This window comes from Muntiacus reevesi, chromosome 3 (genome assembly GCF_963930625.1).
Source record: "Muntiacus reevesi chromosome 3, mMunRee1.1, whole genome shotgun sequence".
Lineage (NCBI taxonomy): Eukaryota > Metazoa > Chordata > Mammalia > Artiodactyla > Cervidae > Muntiacus > Muntiacus reevesi.
The window spans coordinates 170,744,397-170,760,511 of record NC_089251.1 but is presented as its reverse complement, the minus strand read 5'-3'; the positions used below and the strand labels follow the sequence as shown (position 1 = coordinate 170,760,511).

General features: G+C 39.4%; 1 protein-coding gene across 3 annotated transcripts in view; it reads left to right on the top strand.

Moving 5' to 3' along the window:
- Positions 1 to 16,115, top strand: part of CCDC170 (coiled-coil domain containing 170) — an 89,012-nt gene that overhangs the window by 33,191 nt on the left and 39,706 nt on the right. For all 3 annotated transcript variants that reach the window (XM_065931109.1, XM_065931110.1, XM_065931111.1), the window contains exons 4-5: positions 805 to 946; positions 4,874 to 5,059. In XM_065931109.1, the coding sequence (XP_065787181.1) occupies positions 805 to 946; positions 4,874 to 5,059 (328 nt within the window). The remainder of the gene's footprint in view (positions 1 to 804; positions 947 to 4,873; positions 5,060 to 16,115) is intronic.

The window sequence follows — 16,115 nt, the reverse complement described above, 5'->3', positions numbered from 1 at the left end:
CACAGCAGGGCGTAAATTGATTTTCCTTGATTGGCCCATTTCAATACTCTTTAAAAATTCTAGATGTGCAAAAAGTAATCGTGATCTTTGCTGATGACTGAACACCTCTCTTCTCTAGAGGTGGGCACATCGTCTGCTTCTGATGTATTTTTAAATTATATTTACCCTTGGCCATGAATCAAGGAATGCTCTAAGTAACCCTTATGGATCATTGTATAGTAACCAAAGCTTGGTCTCTAAACCCACTGTAGCATCACTTTCTTTCTTCCCCCATGAAGCCTCAACAGAGTCATGGATCCATGTTTGATCTAGAACAACAGTCTCCAACCTTTTTGGCACCAGAAACCGCTTTCATGGAAGACAATTTTTTCATGGATTGGGGGTGGTTTCAGGATGATTCAAGAACATTGCATTTATAGTGCACTTCATTTCTAATCTAATGCCGCCACTGATCTGACAGCAGGTACTGGTCCATAACCCCGAGGTTGGGGATCCCTGATCTAGAGGACCACCTGCCACTTCGACAGATCCTAAAAGGTCAAGGACAAGAGGCAGATAACCTGTCTCCCTTGCTAAGATGACATGAAGATCTTCCTACGTTTTTGCAAAGTATAGGTGTTCCAGAGTTGCTTCCACTTCTCTCCTTTAACTGGGCTTTTTAGACAATTATGTGCTCTGTGTCTGGGAAACTATATTGTGTTGAAAATGATGATTTGGCTATTTCCCAACAGAGAGCTCAAGTGCTGAACTTTGATGAATGTTATCTTCTTTGGTGTTAAAACTTATTTCTTATTTGACCAACAGAAAATGTTTAAAGGAAAATGAGGAGAATAAGAATCAAGTCTCACAGAATTGCAGGAAACATGAGGAATTTCTGGCTCAACTTCGTGACTGCTTAGATCCAGAGAAGAATGAAAAAGCATCAGATGAAGATTTAATTCTCAAGGTGCTTGTATGAAGACTAAAACGACTATCCGTTGGGTGGTCGTTCTGATGTGTGCCATGAAGGAGGAGCTGAGGTTAAGGCTGGGGGTGCAGGGGAACAGGACAGGAGCCAGTACAGCCTGAACCAACCGTGTGACCTGGGAAAACCATACCACCACTCTGAGCCTCAAGTCCAAGATTCTTTCTAGCATTATTTGGGATTCATTTTTCTCCAGAAGCTCTCTCTGGCTCAGATGGTAAATAATCTGCCTGCAGTGCAGGAGACCCGGGTTCAGTCTCTGTGTTGGGAAGATCCCCTGGAGGAGAAAATGGCAACCCACTCCAGTATTCTTGCCTGGAGAATGCCATGGATAGAAGGACCTGGGGGGCTACATACAGTCCATGGGGTCACAAAGACCTGACACGACTGAGTGACCAATCCTTACTTACCTACTCAATCTCCAGAAGGGATTGATTTTTTGCTTAAAATATATTTAGATTGTCAAATAAAATTAATTATTCATTTAAATGATATGTTTTAGGAAGACTTTTGTTTGTTTTAGGTACAGTCAGAAGCACATGCACGCAACTGAAAATCAGAACCAGTTGCGTGTCATTTGGGGGATACTTGTGTGTCAGGTTAAGATGAGCTCTATAGTACTTTTTACTTTTACACTAAAGCCAAAAAATAAACATCCTGCTGTGATGGTAGGTTGCCATGGAGATGGAAATTAATGATATCACTTGGCCTGTAGCAATTCATTAGGGAACCTGATGATATTTGAATGGACACCATATCTCTGTGCCTACCTTTGCTTCTGAATAGCTTTCCATGCAGCCATTCTTTCTTAAAACAATGTTTTATTTATTTATTCTTTAAAATTGAAGTATAGTTGATTTACAATGTTGTGTTAGTTTCAGGCATACAGTGAAGTGATTCATATACATATAATTCAGTTACATATATGGGTGTGTGTGTGTATGTATATATATATATATATATATATATATATATATATATATTCTTTTTCAGATTCTTTTCCCTTATAAGTTATTATAAAATATTGAGTATAATTTTCTGTGCTATACAGTAGGTCCTTGTTTTATATACAGCAGTGTGTTTATGTTAATCCCAGACTCTAGGGCTTAAAATCTCTAGGTCCATTCATGCTGCTGCAAATGGCATTACTTCATTCTTTTTTATGACTGAGTAATATTCCTTATATATATATATACGTGCCTCATCTTCTTTATCCATTCCTCTGTTGATGGACATTTATGTTGCTTCCATGTCTTGGCTGTTGTCATTAGTGCTGCCGTGAACACTGGGGATATGTCCATTCTCAAAGGCCTCCCCTCCGGGGTTTATTAGTAAACATCCCATGTGTACCCTGTGAGAGCTGTGAAATGATTTCATTTTATTTCAGGAAGTTCCACCTCACTGATGAGTTTGGTTGCTCAGGCCTAGGTCCATCTAATTCCCCCAAGGTGCTAAGGTTGCTTACATGTGCCCAGGAAGCCTGGCTGTAAAGTCTACTTTGCACTGTAGTTTGGAAGCTTATCTTTAAAGCAAGTGGTGGGGAAAAGAGAAGAAAATTAAAATGCTTCTTCCTTAAGACACCCTTCCCCACCTCACAGGCGATCTCTAGGTACTAATCTGTGTTGAAACCATTTTAACCTCACCTTTTTACTTTCTGTTCCTCTAACGCCTTGACATCTGGGGCCTTGCTGACCTTGGATGCCAGCGTGAGCCAATTGCTAGTAAATGACTCTGGGTGCACACCTTTCCTATGCAAACCACCGAACTCAGAGCAGCCCACACCCCACCCCAACCACTTCCTTCTACCAGGTTTTTGCACTCTGGGCCACTATCCAACCAATCACCCCAGGACCAGGTGCCAGATGACTAGAGATGGCTCCCACACTCCAGAACCCACTGGAATTATTCAAACGAGGCAACCCGAAGCCTGCTTACCCTGCGTCACCTCTTTCGTGCTGGGGAAAACGTGTTTTCACCCTGGCTCCCTCTGTCTCCTGCCCAGCACTGGTGCTCCTTGGGTGGCCCTACATGGCATGGTGTGCCCCCTCCTCTCAGGAAATGGGAGCAACAAACTCTCTGTCAGTCTCTCCTGATTTGTCGGCCTCACTGTACCTGAATGATAATATAGCCTATATTTTTAAACAGATGCTAGGACCCTAGAGGTTTAGCATCTCAATCACCTGAGCAAGTCCTCACCTTATTTATTTATTTTGGCTGCACTGGGTCTTTGTTGCAGCGCACGGGGGCTTTTCTAGTTGAGGTGCATGAGCTTAGTTGCCCTGAGGCATGCTCCTCGACAAGGGTTCTAACCCATATCCCCTGCTTTGGACGGTGAATTCTTAACCACTGGATCATCAGGGAGCTTCCGCTCCCCATCTCACATAGAAATCACTGGTCAAGAGTAAAAAGTCTGCTGCCTTCAACACTCGCTAGGTGTTCCCTGAGGTTACCCAAACCACTCCAGTTTCAAAACCACTCCTTTATTCTTTTCACCTCATGACTACATGTATACACACATGCTAAGGAAAGATGGTAGAAAAGAAGGGGTTTCTAAGAGCTTATTTGACATCCATCCATCCACTTCCCAAATATTGAGTGAGTGATTACTATGTGATAGACACTACTCTGGGTGTTGGGATACAGCTGTGAAAGAGAAAAGACAGAGTCTGTGCCCGCCTAAGAGCTTCCATTGTTGTGGGCCAAGATGCAGAGGCAATAAACAAATAAGTATACAATATTATCCCACAGAGTAAAAGGTGCAGTGAAGAAGTACAAATCAGGTTCTAGGGAAAGACCATGAAGCAAGTGAGAGGCATGGGATGCTAGTTTAGGTAGACTGGCTAAGGTATGCCCTCTGGGATGGGACTTTTAAGAGATATTGGAACCACTGTATAGCACGGGGAACTCTGCTCAATGTTATGTGGCAGCCTGGATGGGAGGGGAGTTTAGGGGGAGATTGGATACGTGTGTATGTATATGGCTGAGTCCCTTTGCTGTCCACTGGAAACTCACAACATTGTTAATCAACTATACTCCAATATAAAATAAAAGTTTTTTTCTTTAATTAAAGAATGTTGGAAAGGAAAACTGTTCAAGAGAGAGGGAACAGCCCTGAGTCAGGAGCAGGGCACCATGTTGGCAAATTATTGAGGCTAAAGATGCGTCGCTTCCCCAGATTGTCCTAACACACACGCTGACCATGTTGTGTGGAGTTTCAGGTCTTCCTACGGGCATCCTTGAGCTGTCTGCATGGCTGGTTCCCTGGGTACAGTCAGGAGCCTGGTTGGTTTTATTTTCCCTCCTTCTGCATCATACAGATCTTATTAATGTTCCCAGCTAGCCAGCCTCTCAAATGCACAACATGAAGAGTGAAAAGCCCAGCTAGTCCCAATGATAACCATTGTTTGAGCATGTTATTCAGGATTTTTTCTATGCTTATATTAATTAGAAGGACTTTCTTTTGGAATAAAGAGAGTCCTGCCTTCTTCTCTGTATTTCTCCTCTGTGCCAGGTAATGCCTTATAAGCAGTTGATGCCAGCGGACGTGGGCTGAATTGAACTTCCTTGCTTGCCTGCTGTAACTCTGTAGAAACATCACCATCCCTGGAGTATTTTGCAGCCAGGGGCTTGCTGATGCCTGTTCTGTCTGAAAGCTTTTGGCTGAACGCTCATCATTGTTGCTTGTAGCTACCTTTTGATTAATTTCAATTTGCCTACCCTGTCTGCAGGTAACAAGAGAGTTTAGAGGCTGCCTTTGAAAATGTTATCTTTTGAGTGGATGGAGGAACAGTGCCTTTACTGTTTTCATGTGATAATGTGATCACGGGGGTTCATAGATCAGAGTTGCTTAGAGAGAGTAGTATGAAATTATTAATTTTTACAGGACAGCTGTAATTGCTTTCTCTTCAGCTTGGAGAGTTGTGCAAGGAAAACGCATTTGTGAAAGGACAAATTGTTGCTCTTGAAGAGACTATAAATGTCCATGAGATGGAGGCAAAAGCTAGCAGAGAGACAATCATGAGGCTGGCTTCAGAAGTAAACAGAGTGCAGAAAAAAGCTGCCTCCTGCATGGAAGAGAAAGGCAAGCTGAACCAGGTACAGTATATGGAGCATGTGTGTGCATCTGTGATCATGTTTATGAAGCAGAAACTGAAAATCAGGTGTGGATGAACACACTAGTGTCCCCGATCACAATTCCAAAGGCTCCTCTCACCCGGAGGGCTGGGGGGCACATGGGACTCTGTGACCAGATCAGGCCTCTGGATACAGTTTTTTCTTAATTAGAAATAAATAAATGCAAAATGCTTAGTAAGTAAAACATGTGTAGTTAATATGTCTTATTTGGTTAAATTATAAGGATTGAAAATTTTTTTAACTTAAATTGTTTTTTTTTAAACAAAGAGGTAATGCATTCACAAGATACAAAATTCTTAAGTGGACACAGGAGAATGCGGTGAGACATGTCCCCCAATCCCTTCCCCCCAACCACCCAGTTGCTCTCTCTAGAGGCCACCTCTGCTAATAATTGCTTATATCCCTTTCTACAAATATTCTATATGCACATATTTATTTTTTAAATTTATTGTTGAACACAAATGGCAACAACTTTGCACACTCGATGCTTCCCTGTTTATTTACTTTTAAAAAATTGGTAAGGTACTACACAGTATTGTATACAAGGCTGCTAGGAATAATCTATCATTTCTCATATGTGAGACAAAAATCCTAAAAGTAGACTAGCTGGCTCGAAGGATATGGGGGTTTTAATTTTGAGAGACATCACCCAAGGGAAGTGACTCTTACCTCTAAACTTTTATTTACATAATTAGTTGCTTGATCTTTCCAAATGAGCGAGGATCTGTTTGAGCATGGGAATTAATACTGTATGTTTTTTTTTAAACACCATATAATCCTTTAAAAAATTTTCTGCCAAAGAAACTAATTATGAGATTAATGATAAGGGTTGATTTCCAAAACCAAAAGTAAGCGAGTGCCACCAGTTAGTAAAATGCGTAGGAGGAAACTGAAGCGTAAAGATGGAGTTTAAGATGAAGGAATGACCAATGCTGACTAGGAGCGGCTCCACGAGGGGTGAAGTTTCAGCGGTGTCCCACAGGCCGTGAAGGGGGTTCTGGGATCCGCGGGACGCAGTGAAGGAGCTGTCTTCGTGGGAAATCCCGAGGTCTTCCTTGTCTGTGGTGACATCACTGCCAAGGTGAGAAGCGATGGGAAGTTGGAATGTGAAAGTGGTCCAGTAACGATAACAGTTTCTATTTCTCTCCAGTTCCCTGCATCAAAGAGCCCTTCTGACCACTAGATTTCTTCCTCTGTCACGTTAACCTTGTGAAAGGAGCAAAGATTTTTACCAAGTCACTCCAGTCATTTCAACACATTGTCCTAGCCTGCTTCAGCTCTCATAATAAAATGCCATACACTGGGTGGCTTAAAAAACAGACATTTATTTCTCATATTTCCAGAGGTGGGGAAGTCCAAGATCAAGGGGGTAAGAGCTCTCTTCCTGGCTTGCAGACAGCCACTGTCTTGCTGTATCGTCACATGGCAGACTGAGTTAGCAAGACCCCTGGTGTCCTTTGTAAGGGCACCAATCCCAGCATGAGGGCCCCACCCCCGTGGCTCCATCTGAAGATGACTATCCCTCAGTGGTCCGATCTCCAAACACCAGTGCACTGGATGTTAGGGCTTCAACATTGGAATTTGAGGGGCTACCATTCAAATAACTCAATTATCTTTCTCCAGCTTTTTCTTAGGAAAAATTTCAAACACATATAGAAAGAGTGAAGGAATACAATGAACATCCATTTATTACACATCCAAATGCAACAATTGCAACATTTTTCTGTATTTGCTTTATTTCCGTGTACACACACATGTACACATATTTGCAGAATCGCTTGAAAATAGGTTTAGACATTATATGTATTGTTTCTGACCACTGAAGCATAAGAATAAGAACATTATCCTAAATAACCACAATATCATTATCACATCTAAAAGTCAACAGTGATGCCACAGTATCACCTATGGAGGTTTCCAAGCCCACAAGCTTTTTGTATTGCTTGAGAGGTGAAGTTTAATCTCCCTCCCCTTGTGGGCTGGGCAAAGTGGCTCACTTCCAGTGACCGGAATATGTCAGAAGTGGTGGAATCTCACTTTGGAGATGGGGTTATGAAAACACTGTGGCTTTTGTCTTAGATATACTCTCTTGAATTCTCTTGGGTCACTGCTTTTGAGGGAAGCCAAGTGTTACATGGTGGGACACTCACGTAGGCAGTTGCATGGTCTGGGAGCCCAGGAACTGAGGTCTGTCATCTACCATGTGAGTGAGACTGGAAGTGAATTCTCTTTCAGCTGAATCTTGAGATGATAGTAGCCCTGGTCAACAGTTTGATTATAGCCTCATGAGAGACCTTGAATCAGAAACATCCAGCTAAGTCAGTCCCAGATTTCTGGCCCATAGAGCTGTGAGATAATAGATGTTTGTTGTGTTAGCCATTAAGTCTGGGTTAATTTTTTACACAGCAATAGATAATAAACATCTAATATTGATTTTCAAATTTAATCTACAAGAATGTCTTTTATAGCTGTTTTCTTCCCCAAATTGCAGTCCATTCTAGGTTCATCCATTGCATTTTTTTGGTTATTTTTAGCCTTTTATAGTTTTATTTTTAAAATAACATTTAAAAAAATGTTATTGACTTCTCGTACAGAGTACAAAGCAGTGGCCTGATTGTTTCTTCAAGATGTTATTTAACTTGCTTAACTATACTCTATACAGGTAAAGTTGGATTTAGAGGCAGTATTGGATTCAGGTTGAACCTTTTTTGGCAGGAATATTTCAAAGATAAAGTTGTAAACTTCATATTGAATTGCATTAGAAGCAAATATTGTTAGATTGTTCCATTGTTGCCGAAACTGTTTGATTGCCCATATCTTCAGTGTAAAGGTACGTTTTATTTTCTGCAGCCAAGTAAGGTATCTGTGGGGTGAGAATTGGCAGGTTGTATCTGTTCCCCCTTGAGTTACCTAGTGATGTTTTCATCTATTGATTCTTGCCTGGATTAATTTATATCAGGGGTGGCAAAGTGGTAATATTCTAATTTCATCATTCCTTCTACTTATTAGTCAATGTTCTTCCTTAAGAAAAACTTTTTGTTTTCTTTCTTTTTATTTTCAATTCTATGGACACATGGATTTTTATTTACTTACTATTAATAATCAATTATCCTTTTGGCTTTCCAAATCCTCCATGTTTGGCCAGGAGTCCCTGCAAGATGGTCTCTGTGACCTTATAACTTGACTCCTTTAATCTTTCAGTGCTTCCGTGCTTTTCAACAGAAGATGATATCTTAGGCCCACTTACAATTTTCAGACCACAGAACTAAAATCAGCCTGTTCTCTATGGAGTTTTGGCTCCTTTTACTGGGGAATAGTGCTTAGCAACCAAGATTCAGGCTCTAGGTGTGCTCATTGCTACTGGGATGTCATTGCTTTTAGTGGACTGAACTAGAAATACTTTTTTAGAAATGAATTAATGCTGGTACTTTTTGGAACTTTTTATTTGGTATTGGAGTATAGCTTATTAACAATACTGTGATAATTTCAGATGAACAGTGAAGGGATTCAGTCATACATATACATGTATCTGTTCTCCCTCAAAGCCCCTCCCATCCAGGCTGCCACATCACATCGAGGAAAGTTCTGTGTAATTCTCTTATTTTAATTAAAAGTACTATTTTAGAGTTTTCTTAATATCCTTTTACTTTATATTGGTAATCTTTTGGATCCTAATAATAATATTTACTCATTTGCTTTGTCTTACAAATATACACAAGAATATTTGAAAATGACACTTACAGTATTTTACCTATAAGTAAACTTTCTTAGTGAAATTTAAGACTCTCAGAGTTTTTACTATAGTACTTTCAGCAATCATGAGTATAATAGTCACAATTTACCAATCACTTGGAAATTTGGAAAACTCAGCAGTGGCCACAGGACTGGAAAAGGTCAGCTTTCATTCCAATCCCAAAGAAGGGCAATGACAAAGAAAGTTCAAACTACTGCACAATTGTACTCATTTCACATACTAGCAAAGTAATGCTCAAAATTCTCCAAGCTAGGCTTCAAAAGTACATGAACTGAGAACTTCCAGATGTCCAAGCTGGATTTAGAAAAGGCAGAGGAACCAGAGATCAAATTGCCAACATTCATTGGATCATAGAAAAAGCAACAGAATTCCAGAAAAACATCTACTTCTGCCTTATTGACTATGCTAAAACCTTTGTGTAGATCACAACAACCTGTGGAAAATTCTTCTAGAGATGGGAACACCAGACCACTTTACCTGCCTCTTGAGAAATCTGTATGCAGGTCAAGAAGCAACAGTTAGAACTGGACATGGAACAATGGACTGGTTCCAAATTGGGAAAGGAGTACGTCAACACTGTATATTGTCACCCTGCTTATTTAACTTATATGCAGAGTACATCATACAAAATGCTGGGCTGGATAAAGCACAAGCTGGAATCAAGATTGCTGGGAGAAATATCAGTAACCTCAGATATGCAGATGATACCACCCTTATGGCAGAAAGTGAAGAGGAACTGAAGAGCCTCTTGATGAAGGTGAAAGAGAAGAGTGAAAAAGCAGGCTGAAAGCTCAACATTCAAAAAACTAAGATCATGGCATCCAGTTCCATCACTTCATGGCAAATAGATGGGGAAACAATGGAAACAGTGACAGACTTTATTTTCTTGGGCTCCAAAATCACTGCAGATGGTGACTGCAGCCATGAAATTAAAAGACGTTTGCTCCTTAGAAGAAAAGCTATGACAAATACAGACACCATATTAAAAAGCAGAGACATTACTTTGCTGACAAGGTTCATCTACTCAAAACTATGGTTTTTCCAGCAGTTCATGTATCGATGTGAGAGTTGGTCTATAAAGAAAGCTGAGTGCTGAAGAACTGATGCTTTTGAACTGTGGTGTTGGAGAAGACTCTTGAGAGTCCCTTGGACTGCAAGGAGATAAAACCAGTCAATCCTAAAGGAAATCAAACCTGAATATTTGTTGGAAGGACTGATGCTGACGCTGACACTCCAGTACTTTGACCACCTGATGTGAAGAGCTGATTCATTAGAAAAGACCCAGATACTGGGAACAATTGAAGACAGGAGAAGGGGATGATAGAGGACAGGATGGTTGGATGGCCTCACCAACTCAATGAACATGAGTTTGAGCAAACTCTGGGAGATGGTGTTGGACAGGGAAGCCTGGCATGCTGCAGTCCATGGGGTCGCAAAGAGTCAGACACGACTGAGTGACTGAACCACAACAATGCCAATCACTTTGCCATTAGCATAGTCATTTTGCTAGGTGCTCAGAGAGGTTATGTACTTTGCTCAGTATGCACAGTTATTAAGTGGCAAAGGGCTTGAACCCTGGTCATTATGTTGTCTTACTTTTAACAGTAATCCCCCTTTTATATAGATTCACAGCTACTTCCTACATACAAGTCTTACTTTATTGTGAGGGGAACAATAAAGATAAGTAGCTGTGAAAATTTCCTCAGTGAATGGATGACGTTAATTTGATTATAGATAGTAGTTACTAACTTTTCAAGCCTAGAAAATTGTGAAGAATTGAGTTTGTCTATAAAATGCATTTTTGGAGATGAACAGTAGGAAATGACAACATGTTGTAAGAGCACATTAAGAAGTATAGAATTTATTCCTCTTCTTATGTAAGTGTCTCTAGCCTTGTAAATGACCGATGATGCAATGTTGGTCAGACTTGTGAAACACATTCACTTTGGGATCAAGTTCCTGCCAAAATAATAAAAGTTATAAAAAATATGGGCAATAAAAAGCTTGAGGTCTTTAATAAAGTGCTCATTCATGGGATTATGACTCCAAAGATTTACTACTGAAAAACACTGTCAAGTGGTTTTACTGACACATTAACGGTCTCAGAGAGAACTTTCATAATGCTTTCTAAAGCTCTGTTTTTGGGGTAGGAAACTTACTTTACTAGTAAAGTCCTGAATGACTGCAGAGAAAGAAGTTTCTGAAGGGCTGGGGTGCTGTTTCTACCAAACTCAGCTTTTCTTATTTTCTTGATGAATTTTTGTTACTTTGTGAAAATTTCCCCAATAAAAATCCAGGTGGTTTATTATACATTTGGAAGATATATTATTTGAAAATCTTTTAACAGTTAAAAATTGCAGTACATTTTAAAAAGTATTGAAGCTTGGCACCTTTTCTTTTTGTTGTCTTGAAATAATCTAAGGCTGAGAAAAAGAGTCATTTTATCTACGTTAGCCATGTACATTTGCTATAGACTAGACGTCTCCATCAATGAATCAGGAATTAGACTTACATAATGGATTTAAAACTGCTTATTTTCCTTCACACTGTTCACATGTTCTTTGACTCTAGTGGCCAGAATTGAAGCTAGGAAAGCATATTGGTTTTGGAGTCTGCAAGCTTGGTTTGGAAGGATGCTCCTTCTGCCCTCTTGGTTTGTTTTCCTGCAACAGAGTGTAAGAAGGAAGAGGATAAGACAGACTCAGTGAGCAGAGTGGCTAAGAGGCCAGGCTCTCGGGCTTTTTTCGAGGCTCCAGAATTGTTTGACTGTGTGCTCTCAGGCATATGACTTTACCTCTTTGAACTTCAATTTCTTTGTATGTGAAACTGGAAAATAATTTAAAGGTCTATCTCTTACAATTATTGTTAGCATTGAATGATGTAATATACATAAGGTACTCAAGACAAGCCCAGCATATAATTGATGCTCAGTGCTTTAATTTCCTTTTCCTCATTATTTACTTTTATCTAGGGATTAAAATAAACATATGGTTATTTTAAGAGTACAGACATATGGAAAGAGTTCCTGGAAGTGAGAAATTATTAGACAGGTAAATTACTAAATAAATTAAAGATCTCTTTACAGTCCTAGAATCACAGTGTTGGAAGTGACCTTAAGACCTTTTAGAATGTAGATCATCTAACTCTCTATGTGAAATAAGAATCATCTTTAAAGTGTCCCCCTCTATTTAGCATTCAGCCTTCCCTTGAACTCCTTAAGAGTCAGGGAACTCATTTCTATACAAGGAGGTCCACCTTCTCTGTGAAGTTCTAATTGTTTGACACTTCTTCACTGTAGCAAGTCAGGATCAGAATCCCTATAATTCATGTTGTCATCCTGGCTCTATCTTTTTTCTCCCAGTTTTATTGAGATTTGATTGATATATGTCACTGTATAAGTTTAAGATGGATAGCATAATGGTTTGACTTACATCATTAAACAATTGTACAGTAACTTTAGTAAACATTCATCATCTTATTAAAGAAATAGAATTTTCTTTAATAAACAAAATTAAAGAAATAGAAAAAGGGTTCTTCCTTGTGATGAGAACTCTCAGGATTTTCTCTTAGCAACTGCTATATGTTATATACAGCAGTGTTAATTATGCTTATCATGCATTCCTAATACTTGTTTATCTTTCAAGTGGAAGTTTGTACCTTTTGACTGCCTTCCTCCAATTTCTGCTTCCCCTGTGTCCCACCCCTGATAACCACAAATCTGATCTCCTTTTCTATGACTTCATTTTTTTCATGTGTATGTTGGTCATCTGTCTGTCTTCTTTGGGAAAATGTTCGAATTCTCTGCCCATTTTTCAATCTGAGTTTTCTTGCTTTTCCTTGATGTTGTCATATCAGTTCTTTGTATATTTTGGATATTGACCTGCCATAAGATTTACTGTTTGCAAATATCTTCTATTCAGTAGGTTGCATTTTCATTTTGTTGGTAGTTTGCTGTACAACAGCTTTTTAGTTTCATGTAGTCCCATTTATTTATTTATATTAAAAATTTTTTTTTACAATGTTGGTTTCTGCCATACAACAACACAAACCAGTCATAGTTATATATACATTCTCTCCCTCCCTAGCCTCCCTTCCCTCCCCCTATCCCATCCCTCTAGGTCATATAGAGCATCAGACTGGGCTCCCTGCTCTACACAGCAACTTCTTACCAATTACCCATCTTACTCTTGATAGTAAATATATGTCAGTGCTACTTTCTCCATTCGTCCCACTCTCTCCCTCTCCCACTGTGTCCACAGGTCCATCCTCTACATCCTTGGAGCTCCATTCCTTCCCTGCAAATAGGTTCATCAATATCATTTTCCTTAGAAGGCCTGAACAGATATTTCTCCAAAGAAGACAGACAGATGGCCAACAAACACATGAAAAGATGCTCAGCATCACTAATTATTCAGTTCAGTTCAGTTCAGTCAGTCAGTCGTGTACGACTCTTTGCGACCCCATGAACCGCAGCACGCCAGGCCTCCCTGTCCATCACCAACTCCCGGGGTTTACTCAAACTCATGTCCATTGAATCGGTGATGCCATCCAGCCATCTCATCCTCTGTCATCCCCTTCTCCTGCCCTCAATCTTTCCCAGGATCAGGGACTTTTCCAATGAGTCAACTCTTCACGTAAGTTGGCCAAAGTATTAGAGTTTCAGCTTCAGCATCAGTCCTTCCAATAAACACCCAGGACTGATCTCCTTCAGGATGCACTGGTTGGATCTCCTTGCAGTCCAAGGGACTCTCAAGAGTCTTCTCCAACACCACAGTTCAAAAGCATCAATTCTTCAGCACTCAGCTTTCTTTATAGTCCAACTCTCACATCCATTCATGACCACTGGAAAAACCATAGCCTTGACCAGACGGACCTTTTTTGGCAAAGTAATGTCTCTGCTTTTTAATATGCTGTCTAGGTTGGTCATAACTTTCCTTCTAAGGAGTAAACATCTTTTAATTTCATGGCTGCAGTCACCACCTGCAGTGATTTTGGAGCCCCCAGAAATAAAGTCTGACACTGTTTCCACTGTTTCCCCATCTATTTGCCATGAAATGATGAGACTAAATGCCATGATCTAATTATTAGAGAAATGCAAATCAAAACTACAATGAGGTATCACCTCACACCAGTCAAAATGGCTATCATCAAAAAAAATTAACAAACAGTAAATACTAAAGAGGATGTGGAGAAAAGGGAACCCTCTTACACCGTTGGTGGGAATGTAAACTGATACAGCCATTATGGAGAACATATGGAGATTCCATTTATTTATTTTTGAATTTGTTTCCCTGGCCTGAGGAGACAGGTTCAAAAAATAATAGTAAGACTGATGTCAAAGAGCATACTGCCTATATTTTTTTCTAGAAGTTTTGTGGTTTCAGATCTTAACATTTAAGTCTTTAATCCATTTTGAATTTATTGTTGTTCAGGGTTTGAGGAAGTACTCCAGTTTGATTCTTTTGGATGTAGCTGTGCAGTTTACCCAGCAACATTTATTACAGAGGCTGTGTTTTCCCCACATTATATTCTTTCTCCTTTGTTGCAGATTAATTGCCCATCCCTCTAGTAATATAGTAAACTCATATAAATGTGAGTTTATTTCTGGGGTCTCTATTTTATTCCATTGATCTGTGTATCTGTTTTTGTGCCAGTACCATACTATTTTGATTACTGTTGCTTTGTAGTAATACTGATACTTTGAAATCAGGGAGCATGATACCTTCAGCTTTGTTCTTCTTTCTCAAGATTGTTGTGACTGAGGTCTTCTGAATTCCCCTACAAATTTTAGAATCATTTGTTCTAGTTCTGTGAAAACTACCTTTGGTACTTTGATAGAGATTGCATAGATTTGTAGATTGCCTTGGGTGGTATGGTTATTTTAACTATTAATTATTTCAATCCTTGAGCATGGTAAATTTTTCTATTTATTTCTGTCATCTTTGGTTTCTTCATCAGTGTCTTATGGTCTTCTGAATACAGGTCTTTTACCTCCTTAGATTTATATCTAGGTATTTATTCTTTCTGAGCCAATTGTAAATGAGACAGTTTTCCTGATTTCTCTTCCTGAGAGTTTGTTGTTAGTGTGTAGAAATGCAACAGATTTTTCATATTAATTTTATATCCTGCAACTTTCCTGAACTCATTAATGAGTCCCAGTAGTTTTTTGGTGACATCTTTAGAATTTTCTATGTATTAGTATTATGCCATGATAGTTTTACCTGTTTCTTTCCAGTTTAGATTGTTTTATATCTTTTTCTTGCCTGATTGCTGTGGCTAAGATCTCCAATACTACACTGAGTAAAAGTAACTAGAGTGAGCACCTTTATCTGTTCTTAATCTTAAAAGAAATGCTTTCAGATTTTCACCATTGAGTAGGATGTTAGCTGACATATATGGCCTTCTTTATGTTGAGGTATGTTTCATCTATGCCCACTTTATGGAGAGTTTTTATCTTAAGTGGATGTTGAATTCTGTCAAAATCTTTTTTGCATCTATTGAGATAATTATATGATATTTATTTTTCAATTTATTAATGTATTGTATCACATTGAATCATTCTTGCATCCATGGGATAAACCCCACTTGATCATAGTGTATGATCCTCTTAATGTATTTTTAAAATTGATTTGCTAGTATTTTGTTGAGGTTTTTTTACATGTATGTTTATCAGTAATATTGGTTTGTGATTTTCTTTTTAGTGATGTTTTTGTCTGGTTTTGGTATCAGGATAATGCTGGCCTTGAAAACGAGTTTGAAAGTGTTCCTTCCTTTGCAGTATTTTTTTTTTTTTTAAAGAATTTGAGAAGGATAGGTGTTAACTCTTCTCTAAATGTTTGGTAGAATTCACCTATGAAACCACCTGATCCTGAATTTTTGTTTATGAGAAGTTTTAAAATTACTGATTCAGTTTTATTACTGGTGTTTAGTCTGTTCATGTTTTCTACTTCTTCCTTACCCAGTCTGGGAAGATTGTGTGCTTCTAGGAATTTGAGCTGGCCAAGTGGCGCAACGTGTCCCAGAGCCAGTGTTGGCTCCTTCATGTGGGGGCTGGGTCCTGATATGGCAGACTCCTGGGTTACGGTGGTCCTGGGTCTGGTGTCTGTCTGCTGGTGAGTGGGGCTGGTTCCTGCAGACAAGTAAGGTCCCAGGGGTCCCAGGGCTAGTGAAGTGCACTGGTGGGTGCTCTGATGCGTGGGTTAGGGAGTCATGGGGTCCTGAGGCAGCCAGCCTAGTGGTGATGCTGTATCCCTGCCCAGCTAG